Source organism: Manihot esculenta, chromosome 3 (assembly GCF_001659605.2).
Source record: "Manihot esculenta cultivar AM560-2 chromosome 3, M.esculenta_v8, whole genome shotgun sequence".
Taxonomy (NCBI): Eukaryota; Viridiplantae; Streptophyta; class Magnoliopsida; order Malpighiales; family Euphorbiaceae; genus Manihot; species Manihot esculenta.
Genome location: NC_035163.2, coordinates 30804797 through 30826285, shown reverse-complemented (window position 1 = coordinate 30826285; position 21489 = coordinate 30804797). Strand labels below are relative to the sequence as shown.

Below are 21489 nucleotides of genomic sequence, written 5' to 3'. Positions count from 1 at the left end.
GATTTATGTGAATCAATAGCAATCAAAGGTGTGAAGAATCTCATATCACCACAAATTTCCATGTTCGTGCCATTTTTCAGCAGCAGACAAAAAACAGACAGCCCAACAGATTCCTATTGACCTTTGGGATCAAATCTTTCTCATTGATTCAGTTTTCCAGGACCTACATTAATAGAATGCATTGGCTCCTACAGTGTTTTCTTCTTCTTTTTTCTGATTCTTGTATCCAAAATGCATATAAAGTTGATTCTCAACTTGAGACTTCTTTAAGACAAGGAATAGTAAGAGGGAGATCAATCCTCCACTTCCCATTATTCCCACCAAAATTAAGCATCACATGCATGATTCCAAAGATGATGAAAAATTCAAATTTGCAGATGAAGATGATGGCAATTGACAAGGAACACAAACATTTAGCTGAATTTAAGAGTGTCTTTGCACTAAACATGATCCTAGGAATGCATCAGATAAATGCATGTCAGAATTAACTCAGCTCATGAATCACATTATTATGTAGATTGAATCAGCAGGTTAAATTCCAAAATCCCACTTGCCTAGCCTAAACTCATCAACAAATGTTCTTGCAACAGCTCAAGGGTCCATTTGGTATCAACATTGACCCTGCTGCTAAGAAATACCACTTTTAAATTTTAGTTAGTGGCCAGCAAAAATTAGTTCACAAGAATTCCAGAAACTTTTCAAGATCTAAAATTGTGTTTTTCTAAAAGAAAGAAGTTCAATTCACAATGCGAAACAAGCTATTAGCAATTATCTGCAGAGCTCCATACAACAATTGCTCTGTATCAGTTCATTTACTGCTATAATTTCACTATTCAGACCATAAAGGTAATTGGGGTTATCTTGCTATTAATAAACTGCTTTGATTAATGATCATCTTCAAAGTGACATGCTTCATGCAGCCTTACTATTAAAAAGCTGCAAGTGTTTTTTTTTTGTGCACTAAAAGGCTATTAAATCTCTTCAAAACCACTTGAATTGTATTATCAGCAGACAGAATATTTTCTCCAGTGAAATTATATCTATAGATAATATAAAGGATAAAATATTAGAAAACAAGTAATAAATAGAAGAGAAGCATAAACAGCAAAGGTTCTATCGATAATTGAAGATCATAATGAGAAGTGGCAATAGATGAGAATCTTAATCTTCACAAAACTCATACAAAGGACAAACCCCATTAATTAAACAGAACCTTATGGTGAAAGATAAGTGAAACACAAGAACACCCCCCAAAAAAAAAGTCTCTACAGTGATCCTCCCAATCTCACTTCATAACCTTAAAAGCTCAGTTCTTCAATAGGGATTGAACCACCAGCTGCCACAATTTGTTGCTCCAGCTGCAGTGAACAATACTTAACGTTTTAAGAAATAAAAATGAATATGGACCTGACAAGCAGATTTCTTAGAAGACAAAAAGAATTGTAATTAAACAAAAGCATACTCTACTAACCCTGATTAGAGTTTCAAGCTTGTTTTTCACAAGATAATACTCTTGCTGTACTTGGTGTAGGCATTTCAGGCAACTGCAGATCAGGCAACCAACAACTTGATAATTAATAATATGCAAAAGATTTCACGGCTCAAAATTCATATCCTCAGACATAAAAAGAGAGAAAAGAGTAGGCTCACGCTTCAGAGTTCTGCTCCTCACAGAAGTTGCGGAAAGCTATGCAGGCATTTTTAACCCTCTGTGCACCTATGCTGTTCAACAGATAGAAATCCATTTTCTTTTGTCATCAAACAAGAAATGAACTAAACAGAAAATCTATATCTCAATTTCCACTCTGTCAAATCCCAAATATATATGCAGCTTTTTTTTTCCGATTTATTGAGATTCATTGGACTTTCTTGGTTTTAGAAGTTAGCTCAAAACTTCATATTGGAAGCCAAGATGGACAAAAGTTCAAACAGTACAAGAAGTTTGTTATAGGTTATAGGAAGTAAATATGTTAATATAGAAAGTAAATATTGATAGATGGGTCAGTTACTTAATCTAACGGATTGTATAATTATAGGCTTGATTTCCCTTCCTGTTTAGATACCGTTTCTCATGTATAAATAGGTTGTAATCTCTATTGTGAAATACAACAAAATATTATCTTTCTTACATGGTATCAGAGCCATTCTCGTAGAGATTTATTTTTTTTTTCTCTCTCGTCAAATTTTAAATTTTTAGAGACTTAAGACTCCAGTTCTTTTATGTTACTCATCTAGGGTAATATTTGTCTCTCACCGTCCACCTAAAGAGAATGCCGAAGTCGCCTTGTAGCCCCCTTGTCAGTGGTTTGTTTGCCGTTTGGGTGTTGGGTGGAGGCATTTTCTGATACTGTTCACTGGGTTAGATTTTATTATCTTCCTTTAATTCGTTTGAAGGTATAGGAGTATAAGGTTTTGGTTGAAATGATTTCTGACAGTAAGACCTATATTATTAAAATTATCCCAACGTCTTCAGTAACGGCTGAGATAGGTAAAATGTGTCTTATTTCCTCTCCATATAAATGGGTCATTGATTCTGGTGTCACGAACCACATGATAGGTAATCCTCATATTTTTACTAGCTTTCGATCTCATAAAGCACATTCTCCTGTTATTATAGCTGATGAGTCAACCTATAATGTTGAGAGTTTTAGAACTATTAAACCTACTTCTTCTATTACTCTATCATCGGTGCTAAGTTTACCTAATCTTGCCTTTAATTTAATCACTGTGAGTAAACTTACCAAAAACCTAAATTATTGTGTTTCATTTTTCCTAATCATTGTCTCATTCAGGATCTTGTGACGAAGCAGATTATTGGTAAAGAACACGTATCTGGGGGTCTCTACATTTTGGATGCATGGGTGCCTCAGCCTGTTGCTTGCTCCAATGTCGTGTCTCCGTTTGAAGCACATTATCGATTGGGACACCCTTCTTTACCAATTTTGAAAAAGCTATGCTCTCAATTTCATAAGGTATCTTCACTGGAATGTGAGTTATGTCATTTTGCAAAACATCATCGAATCTCTTTAAGTCCTAGAGTCAATAAACGAGCTGAGTCTGCTTTTGAATTAGTTCATTCAGATGTTTGGGGCCCATGTCCGATTGGATCTAAGACTGGATTCAGATATTTTATCACTTTTGTGGATGATTACTCTAGAATGATTTGGATTTCTTTTATGAAGCAACGTTCGGAAGTGTTTTCTCATTTTTCTACCTTTTGTGCTGAAACCAAGACTCAATTTAATGTTTCTGTTCAAATTTTGCGGAGTGACAATGCTAAAGAATATATGTCAGAATCATTCCAAGCTTATATGACTCAACATAGTATTCTTTATCAATCGTCATGTGTTGATACACCTGCTCAAAATGGGGTAGCTGAAAGGAAGAATCGACATCTCCTTGAGACTGCTAGAGCTCTATTGTTTCAAATGCAAGTTCCTAAGCAATTTTGGACCGATGCTGTCTCTACTGCATGCTTTCTCATTAATCGCATGCTTTCCGCAGTACTAAATGATAATACTCCTTATAATGTCCTCTTTCCTAAGAAGCTATTATTTCCTCTCAAACCACGACTGTTTGGCAGTACTTGCTATGTTCGGGATGTCAGATCTCATGTGATTAAACTTGATCCTAAAGCTTTGAAGTGTGTTTTTTTTGGGATATTCTCGCTTTCAGAAGGGGTATCAGTGTTACTCTCCAGATCTCAACAAATATCTGGTCTCAACAGATGTAGTCTTTTCCGAGCAAGTTCCCTTTTATCCTATTGCACAAACCTCTCGTGATCAAGAGGAGGATGATGAGTAGCTTATCTATAGAATCATATCTGATGGTGGGACCTCTTCGAGTATGCCTTCTGCTGTACAATCTGATGGTAACATTCCTCCTAATACTCAGCCTCCTGTTAAATCATCAGTTGTTCAAGTTTACTCTCGGAGACTAAGTACCTGATGATACATGTCCTGCACTAGAATCTTTTTCGCCATTAGATCCACCACCGAGTGACCTTGACCTCCCCATTAGTCTTTGTAAAGGTAAACGACAGCGTAAATCTATCTATTCTGTTGCTAACTTTCTGTTTTATGATCATCTGTCCCCTTCTTCTACCACCTTAATTGTCTCTCTAAATTCTATTTCTTTGTCTAAAACAGTTAAAGAGGCCCTGGCTCATTCTGGATGGCGTGATGCAATGTTTGAGAAAATTAAGACTCTAGATGAAAATCATACTTGGGAACTAGTTAGTTTACCCTCTGGTAAGAAGACTGTGGACTGTAAATGGATTTTTTCCATTAAAGTCAATCCAGATGGCTCCATAGCGAGGCTTAAGGCTCGTCTTGTCGCTAAAGGTTATGCCCAAACCTATGGCGTTGATTCTCCTGTGGCAAAAATAACCTCAGTTCGCTTGTTTATATCTCTAGCTGCTTCTCAGCATTGGCCTTTACACCAATTAGATATCAAGAATACATTTTTACATGGTAACCTCCAAGAGGAGGTGTACATGGAGCAACCACAAGGGTTTGTTACTCATGAGGAGTATGAGAAAATATGCCAGTTGAAGAAATCTTTGTATGGTTTGAAGCAGAGTCCCCATGCATGGTTTGGCAAATTCAGTCAAGTTGTTCAAAAATTTGGGTTGAAAAAAAAGCAAGTGTGACCATTCAATCTTCTATAGAAATTCAGATACTGGTATTATTCTCCTTGTTGTATATGTTGATGATATTGTCATGACAGGGAATGACAGTACATGGATCTCTTTTCTTAAAAATTACTTGCATGCAAGTTTTCATACCAAAGACTTGGGTCAGCTTAAGTATTTCTTAGGAGTCGAAGTCTTGAGGAGTAAAAAGGAAATTTTCCTGTCTCAAAGGAAGTATGTCCTTGACTTACTTGCAGAAACTGGGAAGATGGGAGCTAAACTATGTAACACACCAATGATTCCTAATATATGTTTTACAAAAGATTACGGAGACCCTTATGATGATCCCGAGAGGTACAGGAGGTTGATTGGAAAGGAAAGCTGAACTACCTTACAGTGATGACTCGGCCATATATTGCTTTTGCAGTAAGTGTTGTAAGTCAATTCATGTCTGCACTTACGGTAAAACATTGAGCCGCTCTAGAACAAATTCTATATTATCTAAAAGAGACTCTTGAACTCGGTATACTCTACAGAGATCATGGGCATACTGCACTCAGTATTTTTCTGATGCTGACTGGACGGGATCCAAAAGTAATAGAAGGTCGACTACAGACTATTGTGTATTTGTTGGAGAAAACCTAGTGTCTTGAAAAAGAAAGAAGCAAAATATGGTATTCAGATCTAGTGCCGAGTTAGAATATAGGGCCATAGCTCAATCGACTTGTGAGATTCTCTGGATAAATCATCTATTGAGGGAAGTTGGTATGGAAGTTGCATCACCCGTGAAACTTTGTTGTGATAATTAGACTGCTCTTCACATTGCTTCCAATCCGGTATACCATGAACTTGATCTGTTCACCAAAACTTTAAATGGACCTCAAATAGAATATTTTTCTAATAAGTTGGACATAATAAATATCTATTATCCAACTTGAGAGGAGTGTTATAGATTATAGTAAATAAATATGTTAATATAGAAAGTAAATATTGATAGATGAGTCAATTACTTAATTTTAATTTTACAATTGTATAATTATAGATTTGATCTAACGAGATAAATAGGTTCTAATCTCTATGGTAAAATATAACAAAATATTAGGTTTCTTACAAAGTTTAATGCTGACAGGAGTTGATGGCTCAACAAGACAGCTAAGGAGATACAAAGCAAAATTGTTTTAAGCTCAAAAAAAGAGTCAAGGTACCTGGAGCTGCTACCCTTCAGTTGGTGGACATGGGCATCAACCCTTTTGAAGTCTACAATTTGCTGATCTCTATAAAAGAAGTCAAGGAAAAAACAGCAAGACAGTCAAATAGCTAGAAATTTTTATTTTTTTTTGAAATGGAACTAGCTAGAATTAAAATCACCAAATAGAACAGAAAGCCTCGGATAAGAAAGTGTAGAAGAGAAGGGGAGGGGGAAGGAGGAAGGGGGAAGGGGGAATTGGAAGGAGGGAAGGTCCTTACAAAGCTCTGGCGAGATCATTAAGAAGCCGCTCAGAATCTTCAAAGAAGAGAGACACCACTTCAACAACAAAATCTGGGTTGCTCTCATCTTGCAGTAGCTGAAGCTGTGTAAACTGAGCATCCAGAAACCCCTTCACACAACCAAAGGAGGAAAAGAAAAAGAAACGAATAAAAAATCGAAACCCAAGCCGATTTAAACATAGAAAGAACCAAGAAGGAAGAAAAAATAAAACCAGATCAATGGAAGAAGAAAAGCAGATTTACATTCTCAGTGGTTTACCTCCCTAAACAAGGACTTTGTATATTCAACCCATGTTCTCTGCATCTGACCCACGTCCATGCCTTGCTTCAGTTGCTCTCTCTCTCTCTTTCTCTCTCAAAAAATATATATACACACACAAACACAGAGGGAGTTCTTATTGAAGCTGCGACCCGAAAAAGCTTTGCGGCTTAAATTTGCAGACCTTGGGGTATTATCGCAGAATCGAAGTGGGAATAAATGCTAGAAAAGGGATTTGATGAATTTAATACTAAAACGCCAAAAAAGATCCAAAATTTCGGTTGCTTTTCGAGTATGTATAGTACCCAGTACAGCATTAGTGGACTCTATCCACTTCTTTATCTCTTTCCTCTGGATTTGTGCTGCGTTCTGTTCTCGAGCGCTTTTAGCTCACAGATTCAGGCCCCATCACCATTTCCTCCTCTTCATACATCGCTCGAGCATTTAAGCCCCTGAAAGAGATCATATTCCATCTCCTTGTGATATTTTTTTAATTATTATTATATCTTTTTCTCGATTCAATGTGCTCACGAAACAATTGGTCGGTTTCTGATTGAAAGCTACACATGGTTTTGACGTAGAAGTGACTTCAGACTATCTATCCTTTTTCCCGTTGAGAAGATTTGGAAAGATTGTTATTTATCCTCTTACAAATTATATATACTTAGACCATAAGTCAAGCACAGAAATCTATTTAACTTATTCCTAATTTTATCTAATAATTAATTATAAATGTAATATTTACGTAACACATTACATATTTCTATTATTAATTTATTACTGTTGAAGGGTATATAATTTTATTGCTCTTATTTTTTAAAATGTAGTATTTGATTTTATCTATTATTTTATTATTAAAATAGATAAATAAATATTAAATAATAAAATAATAATATATATGTTCCCTTCCTCTGCAAATACTAATGATAAAAATTATTTCCTACTTTTATAAAATGGGTAAGAGTAGTTATTGAATATGAAACATCCATGGATATCAAACCTCTAATCCAAACACTCCCTAGTATTCTCCTACTTTTTTAAATGTTTTTTATCTATAAATTTAATATTTTTTGAATATATTAAAAAGTAAAGTCACTCATATTTTAAAAATTATTCTTTAACTAAAGAATTTAACTTTTTCAATGTATAATAAATGGAGTATATAAACTAGTGAATAAATTATATTCTAGAAAAAAAAAACCTAAAATTCAAAATGAATAAAGAAAAAATAAAGCAAGTTTACCTTTGTAATAGAAAAGCAGCATTTGTTTTCATTTCTGTTTTCTAGAATTTTTCACCATAAATTCCAAGAGAAAGAATCCTTATCATGATGATTAATTTTTCTAGTGGAAATGAGGTGAGTATTCTCAATCTCTTTTCATTATTGGAATATTATGATGGGTGAGGAGAAAAGACATCAATTCAAAGTGAAACTGTACTATTGGATTTATTCAATGACATGAAGAGCATCTTCAAACTCTTAATGGGGAGAATAAATCTAGTCTTGAGTCTGCTCTACTTTCTTTTTATTGATATGATGGGCATAATCCAAATATGTGGCTCTCCTTCTTGCCTTCCATTTTCAATTTAAAACACAAACATGTAAATTTCATAACAAGCAAGTTCCATTTATATGGTGAAATTCATTTATTAGTGAATCGAATCTAAGTTTTAATCATCTTCTTCAGCCTGACAATGTCACTCCTTTTAGCCTGAGTAAGTCTGCGGTTGAATCACTTTATCTATATATCTAAATTAATAAGGAGAGGAATGCAAAACCAGAGATTTACAAGAAACATTTAAGAAAAACAACTTTCCTGCTTTTCCTCACACAAAAAGAAATTGGAAATTATCTATTTATATTCAACTTCATTGCATAACAAATAAGACCTACGTTGATACACCAATTGGTCTGGCATTGCATTGTGCTTTCTCCTCTTGCTTCTTCAAAACTGTTCTAGTAGTCCTGCTCCATATTTCACTTGTGGCAGCAAGATCAGGAACCCAGTTTCAGGGAATAAACAATCTGGCCAAAAATTTTCCATGGTTTTAATAGTTCCTTCTGCAATCTTGAAGCTTTCATCAGAATACGATAACAACTAAGCCTTAATCCTGAACTACTTGGAGTTGGCTAAATGGATCATTTTTTGGCCAATCAACTCTATTAGAACCCAATGAGGTTATATGGAGTTTTCATCACATTGGCCCAATAGAACTTCCATGTGTCGATTCATATCTTGTAGATGCTTTGTTGAGTTGTATTCGTCTGCATCAAAGAGCTCCTCAGAGTATGTCCTTTGGTGTGTAGATTTCTGAAGCCCTTTTACCTCTTCCAAGATGTCCTTGTTTCCTTTTAATATCTCTACAATCTGCTTTTTCAAATGCAAACCAAAGCAAAATATTTATACTGATGCCGTAAACAGAAAGAGAGCTTTGTTGCTAGCAATTCTAAGATTAGAAGACATGCCTGGTTCATTTGAGGCCGTTGCACTGAAGATTGATGTATACAGAAAGAAGCAGTAAGGGCCAGAACTTCCATTTGTTCCTCATTATAGGCATCTCCAAGAGTTGGATCCACAAGCTCCTTGAAACTGTTCTTCATAAGCAAAGGTTTAGCCTGCAAGCAGTAGATTCAATTTAGTTCTTGGCAGTAAGAAAACTTAAGGGGTACCGGAGTCATCTTTAGGACCGCTGAAAAGTTGTTGGCTGCAATGTAAGACTAGAGTTGAAGCAGAGCAGAAAGGAACAATACATACCCACATCACAAGGCTTTGCTGAGAGCTATCAATTGCTTGCTTTCCAGTAACGAGCTCTAATAGCAATACCCCATAAGCATAAACATCTGTTTTTTCGTCCACTATGCCATGCATGAAGAACTCGGGAGGAAGGTAACTGTCATGATTATAGGAAGTGAGACCAAATTGTAGTAGAAGATGATGATTCAGAGACTAAAGAGAAGTTTTGGATTACAAACCCAAATGTGCCTTCCACCTTTGATACAGTGTGATGAGTCCAGTGCTCAGGTAACCACTTTGCAAGACCAAAATCAGAAATCTGCACAAATATAAAGTTCCCAGCTGAGCAATTAAAGCTTCAGATGATAAACAAAGATTTCAGGTCGCAATTGGTTAAAGAAAGATTCAGGTTTGAAACAACACACCTGAGGCTCGAAATCCTCAGTGAGCAATATATTAGAAGCCTTGATATCCTTGTGAATAATTCTCCTTTGGCAACCCTCATGCAGATATTGAAGACCATCAGCAGTTCCTGTAGCAATTTTGTATCTAATTCCCCAGTCCAGTTTTTCCTTTGGACCTATAAACATGCCGTGTGAAATGAATTCAGAAACATCTCTAATTTGAAAGATTGAAAGGATATGAACTGCTTAATCTTTGAGTAATGATCAAACCGTAAAGTAAAGATGCAAGGCTCCCATGAGCAGACAACTCAAGCACAAGATGCATTCCCCCTTCAACTCCATAGCCAATCACTTTAGCAATGTTGTGATGATCAACATGAACCATCATCCCAAGCTCCGATAAGAAATCAACAGTCATCTCTTCTGGGGAACCTCTGGTTAACTTTTTTATTGCAACAAGCTGCCCATCTTTTAATTGCCCCTTGTAAACTTCAGCATAGCCTCCTTCTCCAATCAAATTCTCTACAAGGAATTATAACATTTAAGCCTAGTATATTAGGAAAAACACTAGAATTCTTATCTCTTATATATATATATGGTCTTAGTTAGGATTTGAACCTTGTAGCCCGAAAATGACTCCATATCACTATACTATTAGTAAACACCATAATTGTTTTTTTGGAGTTGGGTATTTAACCATCAAAAAGCTGCTGAATTTAGATATAGATTCTGAAAGAGGTACAAACCATTATTGAAATTATTGGTTGCAGTTTTGATTTCTGAGAGTGAAAAGTTCTTCCAGGAAGATTTCAGACAGTAGATATCAGTTTCCAAAGGAGAACTTACAACTGGAATCAATTCCTCTCTAATTCTTTGGGTCTTACTTCTGGTCAGTTTGGGGCCACGTTTTTTAGGAGGAGGGAAGGTTTGAATGCGTCTTGTAGCTCCCTTAAGTCCACGAAAGAAGTCACGCCACTGAGCAGTTCCTGATGAGTTCAATTGGGTTTCAGAGCCTGAAGTGCTGGGCTTGGAAGCTGTTTCAGATTCAGAGCCATTTGAATTGCTGTCCTTGGCAAGTGTTTCTGATTCTAAGCTAATTGAACCGTCTTCTAGCACTCCTCGTGGAGAGGATTCTTTATGACCCTCATTTTGGATTTGGCCCTCCTCCTCCTCTTTCTCTGCATTCAAAGATCTCAATTCTGAAACAATAGTCTAGCATTAGATAGTAAGAAATTAAAGAGTCGATACCTGGATATGCATATAAAGATGGCAAGTAGCATACCATTTGGTGAAAAAGTATCAGAGAAACCAGATCGTTTTAATGTTTTGCATGCAAAAGTAACAGTTGCATTTTCTTGATCTTCTCTGGCACTGTCCTGGGAACCATTGCTGCCAATATAAAGACTTTGTATCAAATAGTAATTAAAAGAAAACAGAAACATTACAAAACCCGTAACAGGTCAAAATTAAGCAATCCGCATAAAAAAAAATTGCATATATGAAATATCACAAGAAAATTGCAGGATATCTTAAGAGAACCATTCAAATTAAACATCATCTATCACATCCCAGGAAAGCAAAAGGACAGAGATGAAAGAATGAATCTTCTCTTCTATTACTCCATTAATGCATGCTCAGGAGACGAATTAAAAAGAGAAACTCAATGCAGCCAAATGAAGGAAATAGCAAAACTGAAACCTTTAACAACGCATTTCTCGACTGTTAATTTCAGAAGCCATAAGCCAAAAAAAAAAAAAGCTGAAAAGGAGATGGGAAATGGAAAAGTACCAGGAAGAAGCTGAAGGTTCTGGCACTCTTTCCATGGAATCTCAGGAGAGAGGTGACCAAACCAGAGAAGCAGGCCAAGGAAACGTCTCAAGGAGAAAAATGGAGAGAGAGAAATGGTAGGAGAAACGTAAATAGAGGTTGCCATGATTTCTCTTTTGGCTTCTCTAATATTTGCTATTTGCTATTTGCTAGTTTTCTTGGACAATTTCACCTGATTTTGATGCACAAAAATCGGCCTTGTTTATCATTTTTCTCATCCTCATTTTTTGGAAAATACCAAATACAAATGTGTGTATATATATTGTGAAATAATACTTAGTCGTTTGTCTACCTATTCTGCGAATACTAAAATTTTTTATATTATTATTGTATTATATTATTTTATAAAATAATTTTTTTTACATATAAATTCACCTCATTTACTTAAAAATATATATATATTTTTTAAACTTAAAAATGATTATTAAATATAAATCTATATATTATATATCAAACTCAATTACAATAAAAAAATTAAAATTTTAATATTAAATTTTGTATATTATTAATATTCAATAATAAATTATAATCGAAAAACTATATTTTTAGAAAAATAAAATTTACGTAGCTTGAACGATGATGTATGATAATGGTGGTAATAGGAAAAAAATCATTTGTTTTATTGTAATATCTTTCATGCATGTATGGTAATTTATTGAGTGGTAAAATAAATACTACTCTATAATAACAAATATTTTTATAATAAACATGGTATAATTGTATTCTACTATTTAATAAAAATAAAATTGAGTCTTGTCCAAAAAAAAACAAAAAATAAAAACAAAATTGAGTTAACATACATCCTTTTAGATACTAAGAAAATTAAAAAAACAAAAATCAAGATACAAACCATTTGAAAATAAAAGAGAGTAAGCTTGGTGAAGAAAAATATGAAATAGAGATTGTGATTATGGATTTTATATGGAATGAATAATGAAGATTAAATTTTATTAGGGAGTAAAGAGATTATCATTATTATAATTGTTGATATAATAAATTATAATAATTTAAATTTAATAATTTGATTGTTTAATATTTATAACATTTTATTTAGAGTATTAAAATCATAATTTTATTTTTTATTATACTTTAATTATTTATATTTATTAACATTTTATAGTTATTTAAATTGAATAAAATTTTAGTTTGATAATATTTTATATAAAATTTAATTAATTCTTTAATTCTTTTATATTTTATTACGGTCAATACTGTTTTATAATAATTTTAATCGGTTATATATATTTATTCTATATAATTATTCACGTATCTGTAATTAAATTATATTAATTATAATTTTATAAAATTAATAAATAAATAAACAATAATATTATGAAATAATAAAAAAAATTTATATGATTTTTTTATTATAGAATTATTGCTATATAGTAAAAATATTTTTTTTATTATTCAAATATCTTCTTTACATAATGTTTACTCAATTTTTATAAATATATTTTTAATATTTTATTTATTATTAAAATAAAAATATAATAAAAAATTTTATAGTAAAAATATAATAAAATTTTTATTGCCATATTAATAATATAGTATATAAAAATATAGTATATTAAAAAGTAGTAGGATTCATATAATAGTGATAAGTAACATTAAATATAATAAAAATTGTATTTATTAGATTAGAAAATTGTAAAAAATAAAAAGGTTATATATTAATAGTGATTAAAAAATAATAAATTATATTTATTACATATATTAATTTTTATTTTATATAAAAATAAAATTATAAATATATTTATAATAAATGTGTAGGATTAATTATGTTACAATCTCTCGTAAATAAGCTTAATAGTGACACTTGTCAATTTTTTACAAGTTTATTTTAAAATCTAATTATATATATATATATATATATATATAGATAGATAGATAGAAATATGATTAAAAAAATATATTATAAATTTAAATATATTATTTTTTACATTTTATAGTTAGAAAAATAGACATATTAATTTTTTATTGATTATTTTTAAAATATAATTAATTTTAGTTTTAAATTAAATTAATATATTATATTAAAAATATTAAAAGAAATTAAAAAATCACAAACTAATAATAATAGTAAAAAATTTGAAATCATATATAAATTATAATAACAAAAATAATAAATTGTATTTATTATAAATATATTAATTTATAATATTATTAAATTTAAATATGACACTTATATATGTGCATAAATTTAAATATACTATTTATTAATTTTTTCGTAATTTATTTTAAACCATATATATATAAATACATAGATGAAGAGCTCGTCATCATAAAATAATCTTATTAAATACAAAGAAATCCACAAAATTTGTACGTTTTTTAGAAAATGCAAAATAATTGCATTAAAAGAATTAGTACGTTGAAGGCTTGCAAGCAAGCACATAAAATGGTATCCTATTGAGCTTCTGCCACGTGTCATTGACGATTTCTCAACCCAAGGAAGATAATGGAGAAAGTGATTGTCCAACGTTATCCCGGTTGCTAACAAATAACAATCGCAAACGGTTTAAAACGTTGAGGCTCCCTTCATTTCGTGCAAAACAAATTTTTAATAAAATATTTCTAGTATTTCAAAGATTTTACTAAAAGTATTGAAATTCTTATATATAGATTTTTTTTTTTTTTAATAACATCGCGAATCAGATGAAGTTCTCTTCCAAAGAAAAAGAGCTATATAATCTTAAAAACCTCCAGGGTTAATTGAATAAATTAATAAATTCATTTAAGTAACTGAAGAGCTTCCTTTCATTTTTTAATCCTTTGCTCTTTTCGAATTGTAACTTTTTTCTCCCAGAAAATCTAGATATGAATGAATGATTTTGCTAATTTATTAACTGTGATTCTTGATTCGGTTCACAGTGATACCATACTCAATTAGACATGTTCATTGCTCAAACTCAATTCATAACTTGCATTCGTAAATTTAACTTAATAATTAGTATATTAAAATAAATTTAAAAGGAATTAAATTTTACTGTTTCAATTCCCATTTTTTTATAATTTAAAAAAAAACTCATCAGGCTATTAGCCGGACTAAAAATAATGAAAAAATAAAATTCATATATTTCAAATATTAAAATTTTTAAAATATATTTAAATAAGGATTATTTTTATATACCGGAAAATGTCTTCTCTAATAGACCGCCTGAAGATTCTCCTTGTCCCCTTACAAATAACAAGCCACTCACAAGTTCTTTCAGTCTACCGTTATTTATTTTTAAATGTTAACGTATAATTAACTGGACGTGGAAGTGTCATTACACTTGATATTAATTTACAAAAAAAAAGGGTAAAATGAATTGCAAAGTTATCATATCAAAAAACACAAACATCTGATCCAGTGCCACATTTGCAGCTTCAGTAAACATTACTTACGAGTAATCAAGCCCTCAAATATTGCGTACAGGTCCTTATTATCTGGGCCAAAAATTTCATCCGCCTTTCTCAGAGTCTCCTGTTCAATGCAGAAAATAGTACAGATGAAAATGGGCTCTGAATTCTGCTTATTAATAATTTATTAAGAGACCAGTTTAACAAACGATGAATTAAAGTAAGAGAGAGGTACTTCTTTTGTTTGCTTGTGGGAATTCAATTCCTTAACATTTGCCAGGAAGGCACCAAACTGCTCGTAAGACAAACGGCTCCTAGTTAAACAAAAGAAGGCATTAGGTTAGAAACTGTAAGGTCATATACCATACATGAGTTATGAATTCAGCTTGTATGCAATATGCATGGTGCGTTCTACTGTAAGCAGGAAAATAAATATTCAGGGCAAGACACGTACATATACTAGTTTTAGGGGTGAGCATATACCGGTTTTAACTGAAAACCGAAGCGAACTGATTCAACTCAGTTATTCAATTGATCTACTGATTTCAGTTCTCATTTTCAAAATCTACTTTTCGGTTTAGTTTGTTAAGTCAAAAAGCAGAACTAAATGAACCAAACTTTTAGTCGAGCAGAACTAAATGATCCAAACTCATTTTGTTAGGTTCCCCAAACATAAAATACCCAATCGCTACAGACATATCTTTGCATTTTACTCTTGACCAAAATGCCCATCCAGTGTTTCTCAACTCATCTCCTGCATCTCTCTGACCTCTCAAATTGCAGAACCCCTTACCTTATTCCAAAAAACCATCTCTGTGATTCTCTAGTGTTTCCTCCTCTGCGATTGTGGAGTTGTCTGATGTAAGCTCCCATCCATCCAGATAGTCCAAGCACCCAACTCCCTCTTGATCCAGATAGTCACACAGACCTCGACACCTAGCTCCCTCCCAATCCAGACACGGACCAGCCATTTCATGCTTTAATAAGTAATTTTGATTTGTGGTATTGATTTTGTTTGGGACCTTCTGTTTGGTCTTGTTTCTGCTCAAATTAGTTGAATTAGATGTTAGTTTGTTGAAATATTGAATGACATTTGCTGTGGTGTAGGATTGAGTTATTGTTGTGGAATGATTGGATTGAAATAGGTATAGCATTTTGCCTGACTTGAGTGCATGTTGGGGTATTGGAAGAGAGGAGTGGTATGGCACCGTTCTACTTGTTGGGCTGTTCAAAACTGACAAACCAAAACAATTGATTCAGCTCCTCTATAATTTCAGTACAGTTTATTTTCATTTTGTAGGATTTCATTATTTCAGTTTTCACGGTTTGGTTCAAAATCAAACCAACCAATTGCACACCTCTAAATAATTTCATTATATGCATTAGAGGTTGAGATAATCCAATGCTGAAGACTTTTTAATTGCCGTACTCTTTTCACCATCCAAAGCTTCAAACATTTCATGCATAATAAATTTTTACCTGACTTGGCGGAAGAATTCTTTTCCATCCACACGAGTTCGTCCTGAAACATAGAAAATATATTAATAAACAAGAGTAAGGAAATGAAACTTCAAATGCAGAAAACACCTGAAACTTATTAGTTAAGTTGTTAGTGGTTACCAATTGACATTACTTACAAAATAACACAAAAATAACAACATACTCATTGCCAGAAGTCTGAAAGCTTTCCTAGTCAATCAATCAGCTTAACTATGGTGGAATGGAAGAAACTAAAAGAAATACGTACACAATTATCAAATCTTCAATCACCTATTTAATTGAGACATAAATTACTATATTTGTTCAACAGAAAAGTCACCCATGCATAAAGTGCCATCAAATGCAAAAACTATTTGCTTAGTTTCAGAAAGCAATGCTATCTAGTGTTGGTTGAATTTGATATGATTAGCACTGCATCCTTTATTTGAAAGTGAAAATTACCAATACCAAATCACTAACGTCAAAAAGCTTGGTAAGGAAAATGCAGGCTCAAACCAATTTATAGTTGTTGAGACCATTTCAACATAGCTTCCATGGTTCATGGCATCCAGAATCTAAACAAGTAATACTAGATGATATTATTTATATGATAAAGTATTAGAGCTAACCTGTCTGTGACCCTGCGTCCGTGCTCGACATTGAACCATGTTGGCTTGGTGGCAGAGAAGAAAACATCGAAGACCTATCATCAGGCATCCCCCTTGAGGTAGAAAATGACATTGAATGCCGTCTCGGGGACACTGGTTTAGATGTTCTCGTGGGAGACACTGAAGCTGAAAAACTAGGGGGAGAACCTGGAGGAGTAAATCGAGGAGTGCTTGTTTGGGATGCTAGCAGAATCCTATGTGATATGCCAGGTCTTGACACTGTAAAAATTAACAGTATATGGTAAGAACATAGATTTTATATATATATAAGAGAGGTAAAAAGGATCTATGTGCCATTAACAATAGCATTTATATACTTCTTTGAAATTGACACAGCACGGCATGCACCACATATATAGTCACCAAATAAAGGAACTTAAGCACACAGCAAATTGATGAAATTGCTTACGAAAGTTTCCATGCTAAGAAATGTGTTTGAAACCAAAATAATTGTCGCATACCATCTGGTCCACGTTCCTCTGCAAATGAGTTTCCAATTTCTGAGAAGTTGCTTCGCATAGAAGATGATCTTGAAGCTGGCAAGGGGGCATCATCTTCTGAAACAAATAAGGAAAATTTTTCTCTGAGTTGGCTTTTTTTTTTTTTTGTCGGACTTGAGTTGGCAATTGAATCATGAAAAAATAGATATACATGACAACCCAAAAATGCAAAGAGCATGAGAAATTAACAATGTAAACTTGTGGAATTCCACTCGTGTTTTGTAAGGCTATAGGCTACAGCTTTTCAAGCTACTGTAAAACCTCCAATTTTAAAGCATAGGAAGTGGTCAATTAAGCAGATATTTTCACCTACTTCATCAAAATTTTTCCCAAAGCATTAGCTATAGCCACCCAAATTTCCTTTCATACACAATAAGCCATACAGTTTTTGATAAATCAACATATTTAATTCAAATTGACAGTGTCAGCATAAGAAATTGAGGCCCAATGGTAGAGAATCCAGGGTACAGCACTACAGCTACTATAAGCTCAAGCTCATATGAGAACAAGCTTAATAATAATTAGATTTAATATTTGCATATAGATTCATGCATTTATTATACAAACTTTAAATAATTATGAACAAATCGTGATGCAAATATTTGTTGACAGTTGCTAAGCTCATTCTTGTATGAGGTTGAGCTTATATTATCCCTAGCATACCACCATCAGAGGGGCTTAGAAAGGAGGTGCTTAGTTTTGTCCCCTCTACTTAATGGCAAGAGAATACTTATAACCAATCCAAAGAACGTAAAATAAATTGAGGAAGATAAACACATACCATTTGGTGTTGGCTTGGCAATTATATGCTGACCTCCTGACTGTCACAAAACAAGAGTAATGAAATCCAAAACCTTCATATATTGTCTTTCTTTTAGCACAACCACAAGCAGGGAAAATAATATTCATTACAAACACTCAAGGGAGATAACTTACAGAATTTTCTTCATCCTCTTGAAGTGATTGCATGAGTGTCTTCCTGAACACCTCCAACTACAAAGGGAAAAAAAAATTAAAGAGTATGGGAGCACATATATTTTTCAACACCTCCATCCAAGTGCATCCAATTCCTATGAAATTTACATCAAACAAAATTAATTTAAAAAAAAAAAAAGATGCAAATCCAATTTCAGAGCAAGTTTAAGCAATGAGAAAAGAAAAACAAAAATCATCACTGACATCTAAGATAGCGTTTGGTTCAATTCTATGAGTAGAATCATGTGAAATTCAATTGAATTTAAGATAGAATTCATTTGAAATGAATTTCACTTTTTTGTTTGATATAACTTATAATGCAGAATTCAATTGAATTCTATATAATTTCTATTTAGTTTAATTTCAGAATTAAAATTCATTTGCTCTCAATTCCTAAATTACCTTTAAAAGTAACGTGTGCATATATATATATATATATATAATTTTCTATTGTAGAAAAAATCTTATTCACAATGAATTTCTAATAATTAATAAAAATGTAAACCCACTAACAATATCAAAATAAATTAACACGTGAGTTGATATAAGCATGTACTCGTGTAAAAGAATTTTCCTTCCATTCAAGAGAATGGAGGCTTAAAGTAGGCCGTTGGTTATTTAGTAATATCTATTTCTTTTATTTAATATTTATAAAACAATATAAAAACTTAAAGTGTAATTATTTATTAAAATTATTTATAATCATTTATTTTTTAATCATTAATATTTTTTAATTATTTATTTTTTTTAGTTATTTATTTAATTAACTGGTAAAATAAAAGAGAAAAGGTTTTGTTATGGGGCATTTTAGCCCATAAAATAGTCTCGTAAATTCTGTAGCATTTTCAAATTCCATCAAAACTTGAATGAATTGATTTTCATGGAATTCAATTTCTAGAATTAAATTCTAATTTCTTTTCAAACCAAAAAATTCAACTGAATTCAACAAAATTGTAGAAATTGAACAAAGTGTAATTATAGTCGATAAGCGAGAGCATTTACAATTAAGTACCTTGGAAACATCTCTCTGGAGCTTCTTCACAGTGATGGATAGTGAAGCGTTCTCGTTCAACAAATTTTCCTTAAAAACAGAAATCAAAACTCATTAAGCTAACGAAAAGAAAAAGTTGTGGACCGGGTCAAGGAAAAGGGGAGAAAACAGGTGGGGACCTTCTCGAGAGCAGCGCGGTCGAGTTTATCAGCAATATCGGAGAGGGAGGAGTCAAGAGACTGAATCTGTGATTGAAGGTCGGCGATAAGGTCATCTTTCTCAGCAAGCTGAGCGCGTAGAGCGGAGGTCTCAGATTCAAGGGAGGAGACACGTGTGGAGAGAGCGATGGAAGTGATTTTGCGGGCCACATCGAGCTGTTCAAAAGGATCGGACGGCAGCACTTGCAAGACCTCCTCGGGAAGGTCGAATGTGGAACCACCCAATTCCTTCGCCAGCATCTTTTTGTATACCGATTCTTATGTTCTGTCTTCGGATTTTGCTTTTTTATTTTAAATTAAAATTATTTGTTAATAGTGTATAGTAGAGTAGGGATAGCGGTGGTTTTAAGTTAGGCTTGTGAATGGATTGGATAGGACCTGATAAGAGACAAACAACACTAGTGGTCTGCGTCATTTCCCACTACGCGTTTTTTGTTTTTTCAAAAATTTGTAAATTTAGAAGTTTAACCGGGTTAATTTATTTTTTCCTTTTTGAAATTAATCGGATGGTCTCCATTTTGAAACTGGATTTGATAGTCACCTCGTTTCTTTTCGTAAGCTTCTTGCCAACCATGGTTAGATCTAGTTGTATTATGAGCTCATCATTTTGCTCTTTCTCATGCTCTTTTGTTGGTTGTATGTTACCTTTCTTGACTCTAGAAGCAGTAGTCATTTCCAATAAAATACAATGAGCCCAAACAAGAATTACAAGAAAATTATAAAACTAAAACGGAAGCCCACATGAGTAAAAATTTAGCTCAACTACAACTAAACCCTAACTTGCAAGAGGTAAGGGGCAGAACGTTGGACAACCACCGTTTGAAAACACTATTTTGTAGCTAGAGAAGAACGCGCCAGACCAATATCCAAAAAAATTACATATCAAGAAAACCATAAAAACCACCATAATCCATTGAAACCAATGTTAAGCCCATAATAGATTCCAAGCATCCAATAGCTGTACAAACTATAATATCTGAAACCATTGTTAATCCTCAAAAGCTACCACCAGCTAGATAGATGAAGATTAAAGAATAGGCACATATCTAAACCAAAACTCAAGCAAGAAATAGAATTAGCTGTGCAAAAGGAAAAGCAAAGTATAAAAATGAAGCAACAGACAGCCTCAAACATCCCACAAGTGTTAAGCACCAGCTACACGAAGCAAAATTTTGTTGGTTGTACTGTTGGCAGAGAGTGAAATTAGGCCCATACCATAAATGATTTTGAGGCCCTTTCACTAATGAGGTCTTACAGCTTAGCCAAAAAAATGGAACTTTCAATAATTAATCAGGTACGATTATTGTGGTACAGCTTCCAACTACTTTCCTTTCGAACTAACATGTCCTCAGCTGACTCATTTCATATGCATTGCTAACCCATAAAAAAACAAACCCTAAAGCATCACGCCAACTCAACTTTGGACCAGATACAGAGGGCCAATCAAAAGTGAGAAAGGGGAATACTGATGTTGTTACCTTCTGAGCACCTATAAAAACCTGAAGCCCAATCAAACCAGTACACGTGCTACCGCTGGAGGTCAACTCCACATTGCCTTCAAGCTTGGTGTGCGTTCACCGGACCAAATAAATTTTTAAAGGCCAAAATAAAGTAAATATTCCTGGATTCTCCAATTACTTTTATTATTATTATTATTATTGTTGGGATGATGTTTCCAAATTCCAACCACCCCTTCCTAAGGAACTTTGTGTTTTTTTTTTTTTAAATAAAATTCTTAAAAATAACATATACTTGCTTATTTGGATTAGAGTAATCATTGAATCAATTAGAATTAATTTTGATTTGAGATTAAAAAATTTGAAATTAAACCATTTTAATTTTGATTTGATTTGAATGGAGTTAAATAGTTAAAAAAAATCAATTTTGTTTATGAAAGCAACTAATTTTAGTTAAATTCAGTATTAAACATAATTTAGAATTACATGAAGTCCTTTCCAATTGTGAAC

General features: G+C 32.8%; 3 protein-coding genes across 6 annotated transcripts; all 3 read right to left on the bottom strand.

Annotated features, from left to right (window-relative positions):
* Nucleotides 1–1098: 1098 nt before the first annotated feature.
* LOC110611795 (histidine-containing phosphotransfer protein 1) lies at nucleotides 1099–6917 on the bottom strand. The gene is made up of 6 exons (XM_021752275.2): nucleotides 6381–6917; nucleotides 6101–6231; nucleotides 5839–5907; nucleotides 1651–1722; nucleotides 1472–1544; nucleotides 1099–1358 (listed from the first exon to the last, which is right to left on the bottom strand). The coding sequence occupies exons 1-6, from the start codon at nucleotides 6438–6440 to the stop codon at nucleotides 1299–1301; spliced, it is 465 nt and encodes a 154-aa protein (XP_021607967.1). The 5' UTR covers nucleotides 6441–6917; the 3' UTR covers nucleotides 1099–1298.
* A 954-nt stretch (nucleotides 6918–7871) lies between these two features.
* Nucleotides 7872–11498, bottom strand: LOC110611157 (receptor-like cytosolic serine/threonine-protein kinase RBK2). Of its 2 annotated transcripts, none has more exons than XM_021751306.2 (9): nucleotides 11308–11498; nucleotides 10802–10908; nucleotides 10266–10697; nucleotides 9790–10041; nucleotides 9541–9695; nucleotides 9355–9434; nucleotides 9137–9272; nucleotides 8848–8997; nucleotides 7872–8749 (listed from the first exon to the last, which is right to left on the bottom strand). In XM_021751306.2, exons 1-9 carry the CDS (start codon nucleotides 11340–11342, stop codon nucleotides 8561–8563), a joined length of 1536 nt encoding a protein of 511 aa, XP_021606998.1. In that variant the 5' UTR covers nucleotides 11343–11498; the 3' UTR covers nucleotides 7872–8560. The 2 variants fall into 2 exon arrangements, with proteins under 2 accessions (XP_021606998.1, XP_021606997.1); XM_021751305.2 differs by having other exon boundaries at nucleotides 7874–8749; nucleotides 10266–10718; nucleotides 11308–11497.
* A 3073-nt stretch (nucleotides 11499–14571) lies between these two features.
* Nucleotides 14572–19860, bottom strand: LOC110612287 (uncharacterized protein At4g15545). 3 transcript variants are annotated; one of them, XM_021753030.2, is made up of 9 exons: nucleotides 19484–19860; nucleotides 19326–19394; nucleotides 18275–18331; nucleotides 18120–18159; nucleotides 17300–17392; nucleotides 16800–17057; nucleotides 16171–16213; nucleotides 14927–15005; nucleotides 14572–14815 (listed from the first exon to the last, which is right to left on the bottom strand). In XM_021753030.2, exons 1-9 carry the CDS (start codon nucleotides 19760–19762, stop codon nucleotides 14729–14731), a joined length of 1005 nt encoding a protein of 334 aa, XP_021608722.1. In that variant the 5' UTR covers nucleotides 19763–19860; the 3' UTR covers nucleotides 14572–14728. The 3 variants fall into 3 exon arrangements, with proteins under 3 accessions (XP_021608722.1, XP_021608721.1, XP_043811312.1); XM_021753029.2 differs by having other exon boundaries at nucleotides 17300–17395; nucleotides 19484–19859; XM_043955377.1 differs by lacking the exons at nucleotides 14572–14815; nucleotides 14927–15005 and adding an exon at nucleotides 15018–15925 and having other exon boundaries at nucleotides 17300–17395.
* Nucleotides 19861–21489: the final 1629 nt, after the last annotated feature.

What these genes read in the sequence shown, in the direction of transcription:
- LOC110611795 (XM_021752275.2), bottom strand. Translation starts at nt 6,440, where the DNA reads ATGGACGTGGGTCAGATGCAGAGAACATGGGTTGAATATACAAAGTCC. An exon ending in AATGATCTCGCCAGAGCTTT is followed by an intron (nt 5,908 to 6,100) that starts GTAAGGACCTTC and finishes CTTCTTTTATAG; the next exon opens with AGATCAGCAAATTGTAGACT. An exon ending in GAGGAGCAGAACTCTGAAGC is followed by an intron (nt 1,545 to 1,650) that starts GTGAGCCTACTC and finishes CCTGATCTGCAG; the next exon opens with TTGCCTGAAATGCCTACACC.
- LOC110611157 (XM_021751305.2), bottom strand. Translation starts at nt 11,342, where the DNA reads ATGGAAAGAGTGCCAGAACCTTCAGCTTCTTCCTG. An exon ending in GAACCTTCAGCTTCTTCCTG is followed by an intron (nt 10,909 to 11,307) that starts GTACTTTTCCAT and finishes TTATATTGGCAG; the next exon opens with CAATGGTTCCCAGGACAGTG. An exon ending in CTGAGGATTTCGAGCCTCAG is followed by an intron (nt 9,435 to 9,540) that starts GTGTGTTGTTTC and finishes ATATTTGTGCAG; the next exon opens with ATTTCTGATTTTGGTCTTGC.
- LOC110612287 (XM_021753029.2), bottom strand. Translation starts at nt 19,762, where the DNA reads ATGCTGGCGAAGGAATTGGGTGGTTCCACATTCGACCTTCCCGAGGAG. An exon ending in TCCAGAGAGATGTTTCCAAG is followed by an intron (nt 18,332 to 19,325) that starts GTACTTAATTGT and finishes TTCCCTTTGTAG; the next exon opens with TTGGAGGTGTTCAGGAAGAC. An exon ending in GGACGCAGGGTCACAGACAG is followed by an intron (nt 16,214 to 16,799) that starts GTTAGCTCTAAT and finishes TCTATGTTTCAG; the next exon opens with GACGAACTCGTGTGGATGGA.